Raw genomic sequence first — 12840 nt, forward strand, 5'->3', positions numbered from 1 at the left:
TCGGCCTGGCCCAGCTCTGGCTGTTGTGGCCATTTGGAGAATGAAACAGCAGATGGTAGCTCTCCTTCTATGCCAATCCCCGTCTCTGTCACACTGCCTTAAAAGAAAATGTATATATTTGAAAGGGAGAGAGAGAATATCCCATCCAGTGGTTCACTCCCTAAATGGCTTCAGTGACCCAGGATGGGCCAGACTGAAGCCAGGAGCCAGGAGCTTCCTCCAGGTCTCCACGTGGGTGGCAGGGACCCAAGCACTTGGGCTACCTTCCGCTGCTTTCCCAGGAGTGTTAGCAGCCCATGTGAGATGGCCCAGTGGTTGAAGACCTTCCTATCTCCTCTCTCTAAATCTGCCTCTCAAATAAAACTTAAACAACTAGACTGAGCTCCAAGGACTGTCTGCCTGCAGCACATCCATCCCATTCAGGCTTTGCACAAGCACCAAGCCTGAACAGGAAGCGCAAGGGCCTGGACGTGACAAAGGCGAGTTACAAACTGGCTATGGCAAGGTAAGGGACCCCAGTTCCCATGTGGTCGCTCTGGGGACTTGGGAAGGTGACGGGAATTCTGCCGTTTTGTGCAGTGAGAATATTTATTGAGAACGGCTCATTACAAACAAAATATATTTATGTATAAAATCTCTGCAATGCAAAAGATCCCTTTGTCCCCTGTGGCTAGAGTGAAGAAAGCCGCTGTCCTGTGTAGCTTGGAGGCCGTGCTGGGCTCCCCCGTGTGGGTCAGTGTGCTCCCCTGTGTGGGTGCCGTGTGCCGCAGGCCAAAGCCCCTGCTGTCCAGGCTGTTTCTCCAGCCCCATTTTCATGACGCGCTGCTGGGGACTCAGCCCAGGGAGATGAGTCTTGTGGATGGCCAGGCGTCTCCTAGCGTGCACTGAGAAGCCGTCCTCCAGGCCCAGGGGCTGACACGCTGAGTGGCTGTGACCAGTGTCTGTGGAGGCCACTCCCTGGGACAGCCCCACCTGCTCTGTACCCTATGCCTCGTTCGCACCCGGCTGGCCTGAGTTTCGTGTCCTCCCTCTGGTTCTCTTCTTTCAGCTCTGCTTGCCATTCAACCCAGACCTCTCCTGAGGACGGCCCACGCCCCACAGCAGATGTGTGTGGGACTCTCGGGCTCGTAGCCAGAGCTCCCTGGCACCCTGGGCCACCCGGTATATTAAGGCAACAAAAATGAGACCAGTCTGAAGCCAATGTGAGTCTCAGAAACCCAGGGTGGCTGCCCAGCCAGCAAAGGCTGTTGCCAAGGAGTTACCAGGGCTGGGGGGCGGAGGGGGCTGACAGCCCTGGCAGGCGGAGCCTCTCACTGCCCGAGAACCACCGCGATGGCCAGCGGGCAGCCGTGACCACATCACGCCTCCAGCACCGAAAGACCAAGACCCGGGGTACAGGGGGTGCAGCCTTGGGGTCCCTCCAGCTTTCCCCAGACTGAGACACTTCCTCCTCCCAAAGGTGAGGCCTCCTCTCTGAGAGCAGACCTGGCTGGCTGACCCCGGCCCATGAGAGAGAGGTGCTAGGGGCTCCGAATTACCTGCAACCTCACTATTATTATCTGATACGAAGGCGATGTCTCACCCTCTGGAAGCAAAAACTTAAATCTAAAAAAAAAAAAAAACCCACACACAAACCCCAAACCAAACAGTTCTGCCCCTAACAAAAAAAAAAAAAAAGGAAGGAAACAGCTCCAGTCTGTGGTACTTGCTGCGCTGTGTGACGACAGACCCAACACTCCACGCAGAAAGTCCTGGCATCAGGACCAGGGTGGTAGTGGCAGCGGAGAAGCCAAGGGCCGCCCCCTGCTGCTGCTGCACCCAGAAAACGGGTCCTGCCGTCGGCATCCTGGCTGGTGTCAGGAGGCGCCCTGAGCCCTGAGCACACTCTGTGCCACCGGCCATCGGGCCCCTGCCGTGAGGACCCTCTACCGGACAGGGCTGGGCTCCCTAGAGGGCTGCAGGAGGCCTCCAAGCCCCCAGGCCCCCAGGGGCCTCCAAGCCCCTCTGCAGGGTGGGGTGGTTGTGAGATGTGTCTATACTGTGGCAGGGGCCAAGCGACCTGGCAACCAGCCACGGTGGTTGGGCCTAGAAGGGGGTGGGATGAGGCGGTGATGGCACGCACCGTAGGGCACGTGGGGTCTGCAGCACCTCTGGGCAATTGGAGCCGGAGGCTGGCTGTGCTCCCCAACCCCAGAGGTGCTGTTCTGATAATCAGCACCAGCCACACGGTCTCTCTCTCCAGGGCTCGGTCCCAAGGTCTGTGGGGAGTCCGGTTCAGGCCTCTTCCCCTTGCCTGGGGTCCCACTCAAAGTTGACAAGGACGCTCTTGGGGCTGGACTTCCGCTGGGCACCGCTGGAGTCAGGCTTGGAGTTCCGGGGTGTGGCTCACCTCGGAAGCAGGTGCTTTGGGTAGTGGCATGACAACACACAATGCTGGCAGACGAGGCAGCTGTGCCGGTCTCCCAGAGTTCCCTGGGGCCTTGTCAGCTCCTGAGTGGGCCTTGCTGGGGGCAGAGGGGGCGGGATCCGAGAGCCTGGGCACACCAGGCTCCCGCTGTCAGCTGTCCAGATAGACAAAGAGGATGTCCTCATCCGTGCCGTAGCTGGTTCTGGCCTCTTCAAAGTTACTGATGCTGGTGCTGCACATGCCTGCGGGGTGGGGGGTGGGGGGAGGGCAGAGAGGGTTCAGTGGGTAGGGACACAGCACCTGCCCCACCAGCACCCAGGGGAGCCAGGCAAGACCCAACCACAGCCCACTTGGCTGGCCACTCCTCTTGGCTCAAGTCCTGCACCCCCAGGAAGCTGTCTTTGCCTATTCCAGCTCTTTCTCTGGCCCCTCCCCAGGTTAGTAGGCCCAGGGAGGAGGGAGGGGACAATGTGCTCTATGCAACAGGTACATACAGGTGGGTCTGTGGGAGTCAGGGAGGGCCTTCCCCGTGCCCTGAGGGCAGTGGGCAGGCCTGGGTGGAGCAGAGGCTACATCTGGCCAGATTTTCTTTCTGTCCTGAGAGGACTCGGGGTTGGGCGCTGAGGTGGCGAGGCAGGGTTGGTGGCACAGGGTTGGTGGGAGGGCGGGGTGGCCCTAAGCAGCAGGGATTTTGGGACGAGGTGAAGGGGTGGGAGGGGAGGGAGTCCTGGGGGCCCAGCACTCACGGTCGGCGTAGGCAGGGTTGTTGTAGAAGATGCAGCTGGTGGCCCGGCTGTAGCCACGCAGCACGATGAAGTGGCCCTGGTAGTCGGGGGTGCGGCAGAAGCAGCGGTGGCCGCTGGGGGCGAAGCAGCAGTACTTGACGGGGCTGGAGCACAGGTCGCAGTGCAGCACCCCCGAGTTCACCAGCACGATGGCCACGTGGCCCTGGGCCAGGTGCGCCTGGATATCCTGAATGCTCACGGCGCTAGGGGCACGAGGGGGGCAGGGAGGGAGGGGTCAGGTTGATCCCTGCTTCTGTCTCTGTTCCCCTGGGCCCCCAGCCCCTCTGCCCTCTGCCCTGAGCTCCTTGCAGGTGGAAGAGCCCTTGTGTAGTCACTGTGCAGGCTCAGTGTGGGGTGGGAGGGGACAGTTCCCAGCGTGCACCAGACGAGCTGGCACCATCAGTAGAGACGGGCAGGAGACAGGCCACTAGAGCAGCACCCAGAACCTCGCTCCCAGCCTGGTTAATGAATTCTTTTTGCCAAGCCCCTGTTTGTTCTTTATCCTCCACCAAGTGTGGTTTACGCTGGAATCCGCAGGCCCAGTTTAGTTCCCCAAATCCAAGCCAAGCTGGGCTGCGCCAGTTTGTTAACCAAACGCTTCTGTGAAAGGGCTCTTTCTCCTTCTTTCTAAGGTTTCTTGTGGCAGGAGGAGCAGCTCCAGGGGAAATACACACACACCCCACCCAGTTCCGCAGACACAGCTGTCTGGAGCCGCCCCGAGGGGCACACCCCAGGCACCTGTCCAAATAAGCACCTAGAGGGACCCAACCGTAGGGCTGCTCTGCTCTTTACGTGGGCCCCCTTCATCAGTCTCCTGAGGAGTGGCAGCGTCGGCACCACAGGGCACCACAGGGCCTGGCCCGACTCCAGCCACACGAGTCACACGGCCTGGTTTGCAGCCTGGGCCGAGGAAACACGCCATGTTTCCATTTGGGCTTTGCAACACGAGAGCTTGGCTGAGTTCTCAACCGTGTGGACCGTGTATACGAGAGGGGAGTGCCGCTACAGGGAAAATGCAGGGTCAGGCTGGGCAGCCACGCTGTAGCTTCACAGAACAAGCGTGGCTCAATGCCAGGGAGGCCGTGGGCTGTAGCAGGCCAGCGAAATCGTTTGGTCTAGCCCTGCGAAGGCAACCACGGCTGGGACTCAGAATTCAATAGCTCTATAGCAGGCCAGTGTTTACGTTGGTAATTTTGTATGACCCGTGGATGATGCTGTACCTACCCAAAAGGCCCTTGACAGGAAAAAAGCTTCCCCACCCCCGGTCTCAAAACTGCGTGAAGATATTTTTCCCCTGCTTTCCAAATCACCTATCTTGCAGGTCATTATTTTGTTAATAATGAAAATGTGAATCAGTAAAGAAAGGAGGAATTCCCGAGAGTGAGCCCGGGAGCTGATCTGGGGACCAGAGGCAGCGGGCTTGAGCGCGGCCACCACCCACCATGAGCTCAGAAAAGACCCCACTCACATCTGGGCCAGTTGCTCCCATGGTCCCTCTGAATCCAGCCCCCTGGGTGGATATGGATGAGAAGGGGGAGGAGCCTGTGAGGCCACAGCAGCCCAGGGAGAGATCTGAGAGCCCACATGCGGGGTCGCCCTGGGCCCCACCCCCTGTCAATCACTGCCAGCACATTCCTCGGGCTCTGTCCCTTGCCACTTTCCAGGGAGCAGCCCGAGGACTGGCTGCAGCCTGTCCCCGCAGCGCCTGCTCAGGATCCACCCCAGGCCAGGGCCTGGGCCATGGAGCCCCACTGATCCCCATTTCATGGATGGGAAAGCCAAGGCTCACGGACCACGTGGAGAGCAGAGTCCGAGCCTTTCCCGAACGCCATCCTAAGTCCCCTGCCCCCAACCCCGAGGCTGTTGGTGAGCAGGTGGTGAGGGAGGGCAGAATGCGGGGCTGGGGGCAGGGGGGGCTCACCATTTCTCCACGAGCACCTTGCAGGCTTTCGCCTGTGCAAACAGCTGGTTCACCCGGGTCTCCTCTGTGTCAAAGTGCTTCCTGTAGAAGGACTGAAGAGAGCAGGGCACACGGGAGTGGCTGTCAGCCCCGGCTGCCCTTGCTCCACGTGCACAAGGCAAGGGCACGTCACAGGAGCAGAGATGCTACAAGGGCAAGGGAGCCCCTGCCGGCTGGGCGGATGGCCATGCGCAGCAAGCCACAGCATGGGCAGGACCACAGATGTATGCTCGTGATGGGCAGCTGGGCTCAGGTCAGCTCTCTGGAGGAGGCTGCGTACCCTGGAGCTTTGCGTGCCCTGTAGCTTATAGCAGGTGAGCCCAGGGGGCGAGGCCGAGACCACCAGGGACAGCTCGGCCACAGCTCAGTGTGGCCAGGTATGGCCCACCAAATAGGCTTTGTTGGTGCTGGGGCTGTAGGGAGGCGTGGGGGGGGAGGGGCAGGAGAGAATCTGTTCTCAGGCCCCCTTCTCTGCCTCAAGGCCAAGTCACTGGGCCAGATTCCTCAGCCTTTGTCTCCTGACTGAGAAGGTGGAAGGAGAGTTAGGCTGACAAGCACTGGCCCCTGGGTTGAGAGCTCCAGCTCTGCAGGGAGGGGAGAGGCCCAGCAGCTGGCCGCTCACCTGGTTCTTGTAGCCCTTGTCCACGCCCAGAGTCTGGGTGCAGAAGCGGTGCCTCACGCCGAAGTGGCGCATCAGGTAGGCCAAGTCTATGGTCCAGATGCTCCTGGTCAGCCGCAGCTCCTGCAGAGCGCTCTCAAACTCGCCGTCGTCCAGCTGGCCCAGGTACCTGTGGACAGGTGGGCCCGCAGAGGTCTTCTCCCACCTGGGGAGGGGCTGGCCCAGAGCTCCCTCTGCCCAGAAGCCTCCTTCCTTCGACATAAAACCCTACATCCTTGCCCGCACACAGCCAGAGCACAGCCTGAGGACTGCCAGGGCCCCGAGGCACCACCCTGGAGGTGGGGTTGAGGGCCTGGATTCTGCTTGTCGTGTCTCTTGTGGGCTGTGTGGCCCTGGGCAAGTCACTGCCCTCTCTGGCCTTGTAAGCTGCATCTCTCAAATAAGGCCCTTGGATCCCCATAAATAGTTTTCAGGGCTTTGGGCACCGAACTGTTTTTGTTGAATCCTATTTTGCCTGAAATTCTGGGATGTAAAAAGATAGGGCAGTAGCCACCTGGTGGGCCAGGCCCGAGCACCTGGGATTGCCTGGTATTAGGAGACCTGGAAGAAGGCCTGCTCTACCCTTGCTGGTTTTTACAGACAGGACTAAGCACAGACAGAAACTGGGCCTTCTGGAAGCCGTAACCGAGAACAGTCACATGCATGGTGACTCCCTCCCAGGCCTCTCGCTGCGTCCCCCCGGAGCTGGACTGGGAGCAAGAGCCTGCCCACTCACCGCAACACCATCCTGGAACAGGCCAGGCCGCAGTCCCAGTGGTAGAGCTGCTGGATGATAGGCACGGGCAGCTGAACAAAGTCCCCTGCATGGCAACAGCGGGAGGTCAGACTGCGTGTGGGCTCTGCCACGGCTACCCCTACAGGCGCCAGCAGCAGCAGCACCGTCGCTTCCCGCCGAGCCCCTGCAGCGGCCACTCAGGGAGGGGCCTTCCCACAGTCCTTCGTCCTGCTTCAACACCAGCGATCCCCCCACCCCAAACACCAGACCAGCCAGGGGTCAGCCCTACCCAAATCCTCCAGCGGGTTGGTGCCTTTATCTCTTAGGACAACATCTTCCTGGCTGCTGCCCCAGCTCCTCTGCCTACTGCCCCCAACCCCTTCCCCCTCACCAGGCCACCCTGCGGGCAGAAATATCCACCCCTGGATGTCACTTCTCCACGGTGTCGCCCCTCTCGGGCTCCCTGGCACCCCTCCACACATACTCCCAGCCCTCTGTGCCTGCCTCTCAGAGCCCTCCAATTGGTAGCAGCTCCCGGGAGGCAGCAACTGGGGCTGTTCTGCTCCCTGCTCTGGCTGCGGGGACAGCACACACACCTGAGTTCACGAGGCCCCTGTATGGCTGCCTGATTCCAAAGCCCCCAGGACCAGCAAGGTGGGAAGGCCACTCTAGGAGGAGGGGACCATTACGTAAGCTGCGCATATGGAATGTTCCGCAAGCTCCATCCACCAGCGTCCCTGGCACCCTCTCGGTCTGTCCTTGGCAGGAGCTGCAAGGGCCTGACTGAGGCCTTCTAATCCTGGCTCTGCCACTGGTAGGCTACAAGCTGAGCACCTGTTTTCCTGTTGTGGGACTGAGTCTGGCGATCCTGAGAGTGGAGGACTTTGGCCTGATCTGCTCAATTGACAGATATGTCACCAGAGCCTAGCACGGGCCCGGCACGTGTACTGGTAACACCACAGTGAGGAACACAAAGTCCCTGTCCTGATAGACAGGGAAGACAAACAGACATCAGAGAAAAGCAGGGGCGGAGGCTCAGGAAGCGGTGGAGGTGTGCGCCAGGGTGCGCAAGGAGGCCCCAAGGTGCCTGTAGGACCTGCCCACTCCTCTATCCCGTGAACCTGGACAAAGTCCAGAGTCTGAAGAACCAGAAGGGACTTCTCTATGCTGGCCACCCACTAATTACTCCCCGGTGACATCTGTTCAGCACGTGACAACCCAGCCCTTGTGGCTTCCTGTCTCAAGGGGCTCTGTACTGTGTGGCCAGCTCTGTGCTAAGCCACTCCAAGAGCCCCCCTCCCTGCCGTGCCAGCCTCGGTGCCCACCCATTCACTTCAGTGCACCACCCCCAGTCTCGGCCCTGGCATTCCAACCCGCTGGCTTCTGTCTGAGTCCCAAGCTGCCACACTCCCAAGCTGAACCTTATCCACCTTCAAGGCCTGGCTCAGATAAAACCTTCCAGGCCTCCCTGATCCTAGGCTGGCCATGTCCTTTCCCTCAGCTGTATTCCTCTGGGTGTGGGTTCAGGCTTTGGCTCACAGGAGAGGCCCCTTGCGTCAAGACTGCCTGTGCCCTGCTGAGCTGGCCCGAGGCTCCCAGGAGGGAGGGACCTGTGATTGCTCTTGGCCTTTCTCCTGTGCTCACCTGCTAGAGTGCACAGCAGGGCTGGCAGAAGGCAGGACAGCACGGGTGAGGCTGCCCCTCAGCTTGTGCCTACTTCCTTTGCTAGGACAGGAACCACCATGTATACTTGAGACATAAGGCCCTCGGCAGGTGCTGACGTGACCTTAGCCCTAAGCCAGAGCCTGGTAGGCTAAGCCCAGGCAGGGCCTTCATTCCCTCCCGTCTTCTGACCCCAGGTGCCTCCAGAAGGAACCAGGTCCTTCATGCAAAGGCCCTCAGTCCCGCTTGTCCTCCACAATTTCTCCTCGGAGCCCCTGCCACGACTCTGCACACAGCAGCCAGAAAGATCCCATCCAATTTCCGACTGCATTTAGAACAAAGTTGTCACCCCTTACCAAAGTCTGCAGATCCTGCCCAAGCCTCCAGCAGCACCCTGACCCTCACCTGTTTTCCTGTTACCCAGTGAACCCACCAGGCTGCTTTCTAGCCTAGGGCCTTGGCACAGGTGGCTCCCTTCATCGGCACTCTCTTCCCCTTCTTGTCATCTGGGTCCCAGCTCAGAAACCTGTCCCCTGAGAGCTCTGTCAGTGATGATGTCTTTGAGGGCTGCGAGAGCCTCTTTCACATCCTGTTTGCTTCCTTGTTTAGCAAAAGTAACCAGCAACAAAAGGCTACTCTGTCTCCCCCACCGAACTGTAAGCTTCCTGTGGGCAGGTGTTTTCGGGCAGGTGTTTTCGTTTCAATGTGTCCCTTCCAAAATTCCTGTTGAAACTGAATCCCCATTGGAGCCTTAGTATCAGTCGGGGGCCTTTTGGGAACTGCTTAGACAGAGTTCTGCCCTCAAGGATGGATTACTTTATAAAATAGTCAGAAAAGAACAAGCTTCAGAAGCCCCCGCCCCCGCCTTCTGCTCTCCCATCGTGCGATAACAAAATGTTCTTTCTTCTGTCTCTTCTACCACGTGAGGACGCCTAGGGGACACCATCGTTGAAGGGCCGTTACCAGATACCACACCGGCCACAGCCTTGATCTTAGGACTTCCCAGTCTCCCAAACTGAGACAGTCAGCTTCTGTAGATTAAAAATCACCCGGTCACAGACTAAAACAACAGGGAATTTGCTAATCCCAGAGCCTGGGGTCTGAGGCTTTATAGTAAATATGGAAAGAAATGGAAGAGGGAGCCCATGCTGTGGCGCAGCGGGTTAAAGCCCCGGCCTGCAGTGCCAGCATCCCATATGGGCGCCAGTTCGAGTCCCAGCTGCTCCACTTCCAATCCAGCTCCCTGCTAATGTGCCTGGGAGAACAGTGAAGGAGGACCCAGGTCCTTGGCTCCTGCTCCCACGTGGGTGACCCAGAAGAAACTCCTGGCTCTTGACTTTGGCCTGGCACAGCCCCGAATGTTGCAGCCATTTGGGGAGTGAACAGCAGATGGAATCTCTCTCTCTGTAACTCTACCTTTCAAATAAAATACATCTTAAAAAAAAGAAAAAAAAAAGATGTAAAAACAAAAAAGGAAAGGAAGCACTCACTGTGCACTAGGCTCTGGGGACACACAGGGGACCCAAGGACCTCAGCCCTGACCTCCAGGGTCTCCTATTCTAAACCAGTTCCCTGGAGTGGGCTGAGGGTGGGGCAAGAGTTCTCTGCGGGGTGAAGAATCCCTCCACTGTGCCTACCAACTGCCTTTTTGTTTTTCCCTGCACAGGCTGGTAACTCCCCAGGCTCTGCTCTTACATAACCCTTGGTCTGCAGTGTTGTCTCCCATCACAGGGCGCCCAGAAGTTCCGGGCCTCTCCCTCCCCGGGAGGGGGAGGGCACAATGTGGAGTCCTCAAGGGGGCATCTGATTGCCCCACTAGACGGAAGGAAGACTTCCTTGGCAGTGGGCGGGGACATTCGCCTCCACTTGGCCCTCAGCCCACAGCAGGCACTCAGACACGCTTGGTGAATGCAAGAGGTTTTCTCCAGAAACACTTTATCTCTTAACATGCCCACGCCAGCCTGTCACTACAGTGCGCTCCCCTGACCCCACCGTCCTCCCCCACCCGCCCCCAGTTTCCAGACTATTCCTCCACCCCAGGCTCTCTCTCTCCAGCCTGGGGCCTGGGTTCTGGCACTGACTGGCTGGGCCACCTCCTGCCAGGCTGTGACCCTGTCTGTGACCTCTGGCTTCCCCTACCCCCGGCTGGAAAGTGTGGTACAGGAGAACTGCTCTCTGAGGACACTCAGCTCCTCTCCTCTTCTTGTGCTCAGCCCTAGAATCCCGTGATCTGCAGCCAGCGCTATGGCGTAGCGGGTAAACCCACTTCCTGCAGTGCCGACATCCCATATGGTCGCCAGTTCGGGTCCCGGATGCTCCTCTTCCGATCCAGCTCTCTGCTATGGCCTGGGAAAGCAGTGGAAGATGGCCCAAGTCCTTGGGCCCCTGCACCCACGCGGGAGACCCAGAAGAAGCTCCTGGCTTTGGATCAGCCCAGCTCCAGCCGTTGCGGCCATTTGGGGAGTAAACTAGCAGATAGAAGACCTCTCTCTCTCTCTGCCTCTCTGTAACTCTGCCTTTCAAATAAAATAAATACATCTTAAAAAACAAAACACGAATCCGTTGATCCTAAGGTTCCCACAGGGCTAAACACCCGCCACGTGGCCATCCTCAGTCTTGGCACAGGCCGATCTGCCCACAGGGACCCGGATGCTTCTGCCGAGGGTGATAAGGGTAGGCGAGGCCTCTCGGCATTTGTCCTGATAACAGCTTTAGCTTTAGAGACAGCGCCAGATGTTGACGTCCGTCCGGAGCAAGCGTCTGCCTGGGAGGCCCCTGGCCTGGCTTCGGTCAGGGCTGCTGCCCAACAGCCAAGGAAGGCAGGCAGTCCACTGACTGTGGATACCGGTCTGCGAAACAGCAACCGACACCAGTGGCCAGCTTCAGGTGCAGGTAAACACCTGAGCACAGCGCCTGCTTCCTGGGCTGCTCCCTCCCAACATAAGCCCTGACTCCTCAGGGACTCAGGAGCCCAAGACCAGACAGAACTGGAAGGGTAGGACTCTAAGTCCCCAGGTGACATCAGGCCCAATGTCACGCTGCCGCCACCAAAGAGATCACTCCTGGCAGTCGCGGTCCCCCCTACTGCTCCACCTCTCTCCCACGAGTGTGCCCCTCGCAGCCTGCCGGGGCACTGTCCCTCTCATCAACTCTGAGCTGCAGGAAGCCGACTTCCAACCTCCCCTACTTCTTGGACAAGCAAACTGAGGCCCAGGGCACTGAGCTGTAGCCTCAGGCTCCAGCCCAGAGGGGCTCAGGTTACCTTGGGGCAGAAGGAACCAGAGAATGGTAACTAGCAAGCAAACAAGACACTACGTCCTGCAGGCTAAGGGAAGGGCCCACCCCGGGTCCCTGCCCACCCAGGTTCAGTTTCCCTATAGTTCCCCCAAGAGAGTGGGCTCTCCCAAGGCAGCTACAGGAGGACTTTTGCGTAGGTGGCACCCTCTCCACCCGGGGCCTTCCCACGTGACCGCCACCACAGCTGACTGGGGTCCCTGCCCTGTTAGTATCAGGAAACCCCAGCTGACCAGAGGTTGGGGGAAGGGAGAAGAGCCCGAGGCAAGGGTGTCCACCTGGCCAAGATTTCGCTACGGCTCCACAGCCTGGGCAGAGACGGCCCAGGGACGCGCGCGGCTGGACCCTGCTCTGCGCTGGGGCGGGGTCCCCCTCATTCCCCGGGACCGAGGGCTGGGCCCTCAGAGAGAGGCACTGACCCGGCTCCAGCGGTGGCCCCGCTGCCTCCGCCTCCGTCCTCATGACCCGCGCAGCGCGGGGCGCCCATGGCCCCGGCCCGCTGCGGGCTGCAGCTTCGGCTTCGGCTGGCGCAGGAGCGCAGCCAATGCGTGTCGAACGCCGTAGCCACCGCCGCCACCGCCACGGCGGGGAGAAGCGGAGGCGGCGGCCCGGCAGCCCCAAGCCCCGCCCCGGCCCCTCCAGGTCTTGGCTCCGGAGGCCCCGCCCCTCCCCTAATCCCCGCCCCTTCCCATTCCCAGATTTCGATTCCTAGAGGCTCCCAGCCTCATGATTTAAGCCCGGCCTGGCCATTCACAGTCTCGGTTTCTGGTAGCTCCGCCCCCTTACCGAATCCTCGCGCAGATGCGCGGGCCCTTCCTTCGCTCGGTCCCTCGGAAGCTCCGCCCCTTTCTGAGCCCCTCCCCGAGGGCTCGGCGCAGCGCCAACACTGGCTCCCCAGGGGCTCTTTCCCTCAGCAAGCCCCGCCTCTGTCAGGCCCCGCCCCTTTGCCGGCTGCAGCTGTAAGCCCGGTTCCGGCCCTGATTGCCTAGGGTCCAGGCAACCGTACTCTGGTCTCTTCAGTGCTCAGCCGGCCCCTGCTCCACTTGGTACCTTAGTTTCTCTGTCCAGACACGACACCTCCCCTCTCTGAGAGTTCCCGTTACCTGGCAGTGCCGGGTTCCAAAGATTAAATTGTGAGGGGAGGTCCCACCCTCATTCCCACCTCCTGCTGCCCCGGATCCGAGGACACAGGCTGTAGATCCCCTCCTTGTCGTCCAGCAGTCTTTTGTGAGGGGTGCTTGGCAGCGCAAGCCCCCCTCTCCCGTTTCGGGCCCGCGCGTCGGGGCTTCCGGCGGCCCCCAGGCCCTGTCATCAGCGCTCTCTTCCGGCGCCGGAACT

At 59.8% G+C, this 12840-nt stretch overlaps 1 protein-coding gene across 7 annotated transcripts; it reads right to left on the minus strand.

Moving 5' to 3' along the window:
- Positions 1-602: 602 nt before the first annotated feature.
- On the minus strand, positions 603-12817 carry GUCD1 (guanylyl cyclase domain containing 1). Of its 7 annotated transcripts, none has more exons than XM_062182544.1 (7): positions 12606-12817; positions 6547-6631; positions 5775-5940; positions 5114-5205; positions 4661-4702; positions 3154-3395; positions 603-2649 (listed from the first exon to the last, which is right to left on the minus strand). In XM_062182544.1, exons 2-7 carry the CDS (start codon positions 6555-6557, stop codon positions 2558-2560), a joined length of 645 nt encoding a protein of 214 aa, XP_062038528.1. In that variant the 5' UTR covers positions 6558-6631; positions 12606-12817; the 3' UTR covers positions 603-2557. The 7 variants fall into 7 exon arrangements, with proteins under 7 accessions (XP_062038528.1, XP_062038525.1, XP_062038523.1 ...); XM_062182541.1 differs by lacking the exon at positions 12606-12817 and adding an exon at positions 11922-12118; XM_062182539.1 differs by lacking the exon at positions 12606-12817 and adding an exon at positions 7143-10168.
- Between the last annotated feature and the right edge of the window lie 23 nt (positions 12818-12840).

Source organism: Lepus europaeus, chromosome 23, assembly GCF_033115175.1.
Source record: "Lepus europaeus isolate LE1 chromosome 23, mLepTim1.pri, whole genome shotgun sequence".
In the NCBI taxonomy this organism is placed as follows: Eukaryota; Metazoa; Chordata; class Mammalia; order Lagomorpha; family Leporidae; genus Lepus; species Lepus europaeus.